Here is a 10,002-nt window from a genome sequence, read left to right as displayed (position 1 = left end):
GGGGGGGGGGGGGGGGGGGGGGGCAGCGCGGGCTCCCTTAACCAGCAGAGGGAGCACATACTAAACAGCTGTCCAGATTTGTGCTATGTACAGTAACAGATGATGCAAGTACATAAAGTAAACGAAGCAGCAGCCTTCACGACTTGTGCTCCATACTTAGGGGACGTGGTTCCTCCTCCATTATTTGGGTGAAGGCAGCGTTTTATACCGCTATCCTCAAATAAAAACTGGTTCTTCACTTCTTCCTGTTTCCTTTAGTCTTGTCCATACCATAAACGTCAAGGCCTTTGGACAGATACTGTCTATCACCATGTGTTTGTATGACATTTAGTACACTGAAGCAGAAATTCCACCTAGTATTTCTACATGTTACCATATTGAGGACAACAGCACACTATTAGATAGTAGCAAACTATTAATATTTGGAACACACTTTGAAGAAGAGGCAACTCCCAAGGCTTTCATAAAGCTCTTTTCTTTGGATCAGTGGCCCCAGAAAAGGGAGGGCTTGTTCCCTCACTCATAGTATGGGAACCCAACTCAGCAAGGAACCTCCAGAATCTTTTAGAATGCTAGACAGAAGCAACTAGGATATCTGGTGCTCCAATAACCAGGAAAAATAATGGCAGATCATTAAAAACAGAAAGAGCTTGTCTACAATAGAACAAGCAAGTCAGTTTTCAAATGTGGCCCCAACAAAGGGAAAAAAAAGTCAGAGGAGGATGAAAAAGACTGGGACAACTTGAGAGAGATCTCATTTGCCTTACATCTGGACTTAACACAAATACAGAGAAAATCTGCTGAATACATCTATAGACAACATTTGTGCCTGTCACTAATGTGACAGGTATGACTAAACATTGCAGAAACAGAACATTTGCAAATGTATCAACAATACAAACCTCAAATGTCATTTCTAAGATATTTCTGGGAATTTGCAAGACTCCTGTTTCGCCCAGTTCTCCAGAGATACATATCCAAGGGTTGGCTGTGAACATTGAGCCACCAAGTTTCTTACTAGGAACAATCAAGATATGGTAGGGGATCACTGCAAATAAAAGCAGCAGCTTACTTAAAGGAAATAATTTACACAATGCCATTTTTAGATGTGGTAAGTTAAACCTTTTGTGTTTAAACAATGAGAAAACATTAACGTACCAGTAATATAATCTGCCATCAAATGACAAAAAGAGGCATTGCGTTAGTTTGACCTGGCTCCGCATCGTCTGTAGAGATCGGATGCTTCAATGGGGCTTTTTGGCATTTTTATCTAATAGCTGTTTGATACAGATGCTACAGAGCTGGGTCCAACTAATGCATTTCCTTTTCTGGTGAAGCACTATTTGTTTATTTTTTTTCCATGTCTGCAAGCAGCATAAAAAAGAGCTGACAATAAAATTTAATCATCTGACTCTCTGTGCCTGCTTATTTTTATTGTGTAAATGAGACACTGTCACATATATTAATTTATATATGCTCAAATTACATCTGAGTTTTTGAACTAGTGATATAGAACACACATTGAATTTAATATTATTTAATAAACATAATTAACTGATTTTCATTTAATAAGAGTGAGGGGAGTTGAAAACTGTTTTCAAGTATGTCAACAGCTGTTTCAAAAAAAAAAGCTAATGTCCATGCCCACTTAGGATAGGATAAATAGTAACAGACTGAATGCAGTAAAGGAGATTTAGGGAAAATCACTTGTACTGTAAGGATTTTTAAGAAACCCTTAAAGAATTTTTACGAAAATGTTAAACAGGATGTCTTTGGTCCTGTGTCGAGGCAGCACTGTTGGATGAGTTGACTTATCACATTCCCTTCCAACATTATTTTCTGTGAGACAGATAAATACTGTGGATGGCCAATTCTGGACTAGAGCACTGTGACCGTCACAATACAATATGCTTTAACTGTTTATTTGAATACTGAAATTCATATAAAATTGGTATGAGATGCCGCCAGGCTTGGGCAAATGCTTATCTTCTTACTGTTCCACTAATGAACAGAGAAACTGAGCAACTCACTTGACACTCACCTGAGATATGACCCCTGCTCTGAATCAGGAAGCATTGAGAAACTAAGTGCTGTTGAACTAGCCAACATCATGCCACTAAATAACTCTCATGCATAGTCTGCTATTAACCAATTTACTTTTATATAAAATCCAATTATTTGAATCATCATTGTGTTCTCTGGCAATTAGCCCTTGCTTTATAGTGTATAAATGGGTTACTGTTAAAGCTTTTCAGCTGAAGCTTTTAAGACACTGATCCCTCTCAACATCTTCTCATCTGACAGTGGCCTCAAGAAAGTGTTTGATGACTAGATTTTCTTAAAAGCCTCATGTCCAGGACCTTTCAAATTAAAATCTTTTCCTTTTCATTTTTTCCTTGTTGTATTGTTGCTGATAAATTGTCACTTATTCTACAGCATTCCAGGCAAGAACTTGGTTTTGATATGTTGTATTAAGCCATTTTTCATCAAGACCAAACAAATAATGCACCTCAGCCAAGGATCTGGCTAAGTGAAACTGTTCTGCAATTCATTTACTGAGCAGTGACAAGTATTACATACTACAAAACAGCAAACAGAGCTCTAAATAGTGTTGCTTATTTCACATACATACGCTATTAATCACAATGCTCACGTTACCGATGGGAAAAACGCCTTCAGTGATACAGAAATAGACACTGCCACTAATTAGACAAGTTATCAAAAAATGGGAGTAAAACAGAACATACCTGGACACTAACAGGAAATTAATGTAGCTTTGCAAAAAGCATAAGGATCAAAACCGCTAAGCAACTTTCATGAGGACATGCAACCGAATCTGGTGAACAGCGCTGTAGGGAAAAGTGTTACTTACAGATGGTTGTGAAAACATTGGTAAAGCAGAAGTAATCAACAGCATTGAAAGACAGGAGATGATAGAGGAATTGTTCTTTCTCATCGTCACAGCGGAGGAAGGCATAACGCTTGTATAATTTTCTGACAAGAAAATAAATAAAACTGTCACAGTAACAAGATGCTTTTACTGAACTGTTTATTATACATATTTATCCAGTAAACCATGAACTCTATATGTAAGCAAGTACAATTGACATGTCATATGAGTAGTACTAAGAGCATTTAAAATCAGGCAAGATACCTATGCATCTGGCAATCTGAATTGTCTGTTGTGTTATTCCAGTTATTTACACTATTACTACCCATCTCAACTGCTTAGAAAGCTTAGAGTACAACTTAATATATAGTATGCATTCCTCCAAATTTACATTAAACTTTAATTTACTGTATGTGGATAAAGGGCTTTTACCTTACTGGATAAGGTCCTGCGACTTTTATACTATATAATAAAAGCTGGAGTGAGGAAGAGTGTGTCTCTTTAAGCCCCGTATTTAGCAAGGGGACAAGTTCTAAAGCACAGGCCTGGTGGAAGACAGCTGCAAGATCCCCACTGCAAACCCTGGAATAAGAAGTGTTGTAAGTGGGTCTACAGCACTGAGGAGATTCTAAGCATAACTTAGGAGATAATAAATCAATTGTGGACAAAGGGGAAAAATCCTGTGGACATATTTGCATTATTTGGAAAGCCCCAGTCCAAACCCTGCATGGGACTCTGAACAAAATTTTTCAAAACAAATTTACAATCTTGAACTTTGCCAGTCAAAACGCTAACTGGAACATGCTACTCTCACCTAGTGCAGCTTACTGGCACATAACAAAAACAGCTATTACCATGAAGTGTCACAACCAAAGAGATCAGCACTGATGAACACCCCTAAGAGAAACTTGAAAAGATGCATCAAAACAATTAAGGATAGAAGAATATTTTAAACAGCCCAAATGTTAAGACCAGCGTAACAACTACTATCACAGCCAAACATGCCAGGGACAGATCGTTAGGACGTCTGCCTGGAAGGAACAATTTGCCTCTCTGACAGCACATAAGAGAAACCAGCAAAGTGGATTGTCAGCCAAAAGTTTACAAAAAAAAATCAATGTAGTTAATACAATATCCTCACATTACAGCCTGAGCAAGTGAGTCTCACAATGTTTCTGGAACAAAGCTTCATACTTTTAGATCAGGGTTGGCCAGCCTATGGCATGGACAACCCCCGTGAGGAACAGAGTCTATCAGGGAAAGTCAAAGGCCTTTCAAATTAAGCAGCAGACAGGGCAGGAAGCAGAACGCAAAGCAGCAAATTGGGCTGGGAACAGAAAGCAGGGCAGATGGACACTCCAATCCTCTTCCCCTGCCCAATCTGAGAGGGAGGGGGTTAATTTGTGGCATACCTGCCAAAAATGTTGGCCCCTGCTTGTTAGTTGTAGTTGTGGCGACAACTAGCCCACAGCCACAAGACCAGTAGACCTACAGGTACCTCAGAGGTCAGTATGCCCACGTGTTTCCCTGGTCCAATTTAACCATGTGTATACAGCATTACTCAAGAGGCTCAGTGCTGTCAGAGACATTTGCTTCTCTACTTTACCTTAAAAATTTTTGATGTATTCCTCCCCCCACCCTGCAAATCAATTTCTGAGTATGTTTTTATTTCTGTTACTCAGAATGCCTGGTTTCCTGATCTCCTATGGGAACCTCAATAACAAAGCCAGAAAGAAAACCAGCCAGACTACACAGCAACATCTTCTTCCTAAGCCTATGCAAAGTGCATCATCATCCCAAGGGGGTCCATCATCTGCAACCATCCAGCTAACATACACAACACAACTATGTAGGAGAATTTATCAGAATTCTTCCTATACAGAAAAGGTGGTAACAATCCTTGTCCCTTCTGAAAGGCTTTGGCTGGGGCAGCGCAGTGACCAGACTATTTCCTGGCAGCCCCAGTGACATCAGTAGCGGCATCTCCTTCCAGATGCCACAGCTGCTGGATCCAGCCGCACAGGCCAAGCGCCCCAGTTTGTCTGCCCTGCACTGACTGTCAGGGGCAAAACTTGCATGGGCAGGGTGTGTAGCTGGGATGGGGCTGTAGGCAGGCAGGGAACAGTATTTGAGTGAGACAGGTGGGTGGGACTGGGGAGACCCCAGGATCTCAGGCAGTGACAGCACAGAGCTGGCCCTGGGGCAGAGCTGCAATCCGCAATCCACTGCCTGCTTGCAATTGATGCAGTTCCATGGGTAGGGGCATGCAAGGAATGGACCATGGCTCAGCCCTGGCCCCACACCATCACCACCCCAAGATCCTGGCCCCAGCCCTGGACACAGCTTCCTGCCCACACAACTCCTAGCTTGTCTCCATGGAGACCCTAGGGCTGTGGGGCAGTGACAGCATGGGGCTAGGGCCAGTGCAAAACCCGTTCTGCAGGCAACAGATAATGCAGCTCTGCTCCAGACCCATGCTGTCAACACGCCACAACTCTGCCCTCGCTTGCTCGTTCCACTCCTGAACACTGCTCCCCACACACCCACTCCCCACCCCCACAGGCGGTTTTGGTGAGCTGTTGCATGGCAAGGGCTGCTGTTGCTGACCCAGGACAGCTCAACAAAACTCCTTAGGGCAGATGTGACTGGTGCCTCCCGAGTCTGGGACAGGGGCACAATTAGTGGGCAGGCCCGCAGACAGACTAAAAGCCCCATACCCACTCCTATATACTTCTGTGCCATGGCTTAGCATCCTCTCGCACGTGCCACTGGCCCGCATGGCAAAAACACTGCCCCGCCCTGAGTGGTGCCAAGTCAGGGGCCAATCTCAAGGGGGCCCCCCCTCTACCAGTTGCCTATGCCTTGTGGCCCACAGGCCCAAATAATTGCCCACCACTGCTCTAACGCTACTAAAGTAGGAACACAAGTATAATGAGATAAACAGTATCTCCAAATTCTACCTCTGGGACCTTACATCCAGAATTCAGATTCTCCAACATCTTGAAGGCTTTCTTAGTTTCACTGTCCACCATTCTGGTCTTCCAACCAAACGGTACCACTGTTTCCTAGAAGCTGCAGAGCTTATTGCAGTGGCTTGCACAAGATTGGTGAGGATAAAAGCATCTGTTCTTGGAATTTTTCTACATGGACTTGCATTGCAGCAAAGACAAGAATGGACTGATAGTATACTAATTGGCCTATTCTTGATAGGAGACATTACCATTTTATAGGCCCCCTTTTTTATTAAGAGAAATCAGATAAAAGGATAGCAGCTGCTCAGCAGTTGTTACAGAGGGAAAATGGAGCCAGGTGCTCCCCCACCCTATTCTGTTCCCTTTGCAGAGTGACTAGTGCTCTGAAAGCCTACTATATATAGCAAATCCTTAAGACCGGTAATTAGAATGCCCACCAGTCTGTTGCCTTGGAAAGTGCATGGAGTTAGTGGAGAATTATGTTAAGTGCATGATTATACTTTGCAAGCATGTAGCATAGCCTTCCTTCCTCTAAAATTCACTCCTGAAGAGCAGAAACAGTCTTACCACGCTTCTAATCCATGCCCGAGATGCCCTCGTCAGAGAAGGATTAAAGCATCTAAATATATATAGTCAGGCATTAAGGATTAGCTAGAATTGATGCTACTTCTGGAGAAGCAGTTGATCTCATGTCACTTTCCATTTTGAATGTTTGTGTATACCTAGAAGACTACCTAGAGAAACAGCCAAGTGCTTTAGAACTTTGGCTTTAAAAAAAAAAATTCTGTCATGCCCCTTTTTCTACAAAATATAAGTGTTTCCAGGTTAATGCGACTTAAAGCTAATGAATGAATTACTGTATTCCAACTTATGAATTAACCCTTGATATGAGCAAACCAGGCCAGACCACACATCAAGAACTAATGCATTAAGCTCTGGTCTTTAACACAGCACCATAACTCCCAGCTGCAAGCACCCAAAAGCATAACATTTTCCCTAAATAAATTATACTGATTAATAAAGCCACACAGATTTCACTGGTGTCTGTTATTCCTGAATATTACCATTAGCTTTTCTTTAATTGGTGTTGTATATAGCCACTAAACTAGACTGTGCAAGTAAACTGCTTTCTCCATTTAAAAAAAATTATGTTCAAGGAAGATATTGTTACAAACATGTAATTACTCCAGATTTATGTTCTACCTTCCCCTGTACATTTTGCCCCTCGATCACTCTCTACAGACATGTACTCACTGAGATTCCATGAGGAGAAAAATGGCCTTTCAATACTACAGATGCAGGACAGAGACACAGAGGTCCCAATGCAGCAAAGCACTCAAACACCACATACTTAAATTCCACGGAATTCAAGTAGCCCTCTAAAAATCACTAGTCACTTCTGGAGCTGCTGGCTTGAGCAACTTGCCTAAGGTCACATAAACAGTCTGTGGCAAAACTGAAAATTAAACCTAGATCCCCATAGTCCCAGTCTAGGACCCTGACACCACCAAGCCTACTTTATTCACCAGATCAGACCCAGGCTTGACAGAACTAGCTCACTCTACTACAGTACAACCTGTCCACTTTGCTAAACTGACAAGAATAGGTAAGCCTGTGTTTTTAGAGCAGAACAATTGTGAAATTAGTTTAATTTTCAAGTGTGCTACTTAAAATACATGGGTCTTACTTTGTGAGCTCATGATCTGATAAAAGCTGCTTCAGATGCCGGGAGAGTAACTTCTTTTCCATGGACAGTCGAACCCAGGCCCTGGCCTTACCAACATCTGTTTTGATCTCACCAATGTTCTGAATATGCCTGAAATGAGAAACCAAATAATGAGATGCTGACTAATAACTCCATTACATCATGGTTCTTCTACACGTCAAGCTAAACTTGAGAATTTTTCTATATATTAATGTAAGTTTGTAAGTGCTGTAAAAAAAAAAAGGGGGGGAGTCAATAAATGAGAATGCTTCATTATACATACATTTCTTTATCTCTGTTTAAAGAGGAATAACAAGTGAGAGAAAAGAAAGCACCTGCACTGCAGTGACTTATTTACAGGACTTAGATCAGCCTCCATTACGCACATGATTTAAGGCTCAGTCAAACTCTTGTATCTGCAGTTTTTATGGTTGAGTGCTTTGAAAAATTAAGTACTGTCCTCATGCATACACATACACTTTTCAAGATAAGAATGACATGTTACATATTGGAAGGAAAGCTCATGTTCTTTGAAGTGTTCAGATCGTTTCTGAACTGAACTGAAAATCTAAAAAAGTTACCTGGAAGAAAAAACAACTTAAAAGAAAACCCCAATAAAAACTTTTTTTTTTAAATAAACAAAAGAAAGAAAGAAATTAGCAGTCACAGAAGCACCATTTAATAAAGCCCTCAAAACCATACAACTTTATTAAAGAGCTTCCTCTGTTAGAATTTGGATTTACAGACAATCTACCAGTACAGAGAGGTCAGTAAAACCTAAAGTTTTATTTGTTGAAACATCCTTAGTTTTATTAGTTATAAAATAGTCTCTGGATCGCCAAAGAATCCATTCCATAATATTCTATTAATGTCATTTGGGCAGTGTGCTTTCCATGTTGGCTTTTGCAGCTGATACATTTCTTACCTCTCTGCTAAGAATATACCAGTTTAAAAAAAATAGGAGCACAGACCCAGAAAAGTCGAGGGATATGCCAACATGAAAAAAAAATCCAAACAAACAAACCAAACCAAAACATGACAACAGAACGCAAGTTATTTCCTCTATTGTCTCTCAACTCTGGTAGACTGCAAGTAAAGGAATAATGATTATCTACGGTTTGGCTTGGGATTTTTTTTTTTTTTTTTTTTAGGGTTTTGTTTTCATTTTCCATATTTTTCTGACACTGTGTAAAAAACAAAGTCCAATATCAGGCCTATCCATTCTTTAAGACCGTTTCCTTAAGAGCTACTACTTATTTATCATCAAACAGCCAGAGATCAATTCAGAACTATCCAAACATTTCTGGCATGACTGGACAAACATGATACTACCTCTATTTCCAAAGAAATAAGGCTCCAAGTACTGTAGACAACTCAGAAGAGACGAGGGGATGAAAAGTATCGGGTTACTGCTGTAAGCCAATGATGGTTACAGAAGTGCCAGAAATCAGAGACAAATTACCTTGCTATGAAGCAAGTTTTCATTTGGGTCAGTTAAACAGTTTCACTATAAGCTTTGATGAGATCATTTAGCAATTTCTTTCAGACAAAGCACACCGCTTTTTCAGCTGCACAAATCAGCTTTTCTTCCCATTGAAACAAGCGCAAAAGCAGGAATAGATCAAGTTAGTAAGCAAGGCTTTTATATCCCAAATTTGGTCTTCACAAAGTAAGCTTAAGGTACGTATTAAAAACAATGCACTCCCTCTCCTATACAATATCCATTTTGAAAGAAAATGGAATGAAAGACACTTCATCAATACTTTCACCTCGCACAGGACAAAGATTTGCTGTTGTTTTTGAACAGATTGATAAAACAAAATCATATGGACCATTTAGAATGAAACTTCCTTCCTTCACTGGGTTTTTACACAGGCAGAAAAACACAAGAGATGTTTGGGTTTTCTTTTATTAACCCAAACAAACCTCATATCCTGGATAAGAGAGATCCTAAGAGGTGACATGGCTGGACTGGCATCTGATTTCCTCCTTTCTGAATCAAGAAGTATTCCTAAAATACAAAGAGTAATTTGTTTGTCAATGGATTCAAAAGACCTTATACTGTATCAATATTTAAAACAAAACCCAAAACTTTGTACCTGTAACAAAACTGAAGTATTTGATCATTACATTTAGAGTGGTGGTCCGCCATAAAATTGAGACTAGGTCACTGTTACCAGTGATTTGGAGTTTTGTAAACATATGACATGGTCCATTTCAGTTAAAACAAAAGGGAAAACATTGGCAGTCTGCATTCTGAGAAATTTGGGCTCAAAATATAGTCTATGCTAATAAGATCAACATACTTGGATTTGCATATGGCCAGACAGTTAGAATCTCTATTAGGCTATCATATAGATGACTTTCTTTACTTCCTTCTTAAATGATCTAGAACAGGACTCGGTCCTGGGGCCTGCGCTGTTCAATTTCTTCAT

The 10,002-nt window shown here is 40.4% G+C and overlaps 1 protein-coding gene across 3 annotated transcripts in view; it reads right to left on the bottom strand.

Moving 5' to 3' along the window:
* Window positions 1-10,002, bottom strand: part of DENND5A (DENN domain containing 5A) — a 139,947-nt gene that overhangs the window by 23,680 nt on the left and 106,265 nt on the right. For all 3 annotated transcript variants that reach the window (XM_019519596.1, XM_019519594.1, XM_019519595.1), the window contains 4 exons: window positions 9,494-9,578; window positions 7,550-7,678; window positions 2,873-2,994; window positions 903-1,048 (listed from right to left, as the gene is read on the bottom strand). In XM_019519596.1, the coding sequence (XP_019375141.1) occupies window positions 903-1,048; window positions 2,873-2,994; window positions 7,550-7,678; window positions 9,494-9,578 (482 nt within the window). The remainder of the gene's footprint in view (window positions 1-902; window positions 1,049-2,872; window positions 2,995-7,549; window positions 7,679-9,493; window positions 9,579-10,002) is intronic.

Source organism: Gavialis gangeticus, unplaced genomic scaffold, assembly GCF_001723915.1.
Source record: "Gavialis gangeticus isolate Ggan-Ray unplaced genomic scaffold, GavGan_comp1, whole genome shotgun sequence".
Lineage (NCBI taxonomy): Eukaryota > Metazoa > Chordata > Crocodylia > Gavialidae > Gavialis > Gavialis gangeticus.
Note: the sequence above shows the minus strand (reverse complement) of the source record. Positions and strands in the feature narration are given on the sequence as shown.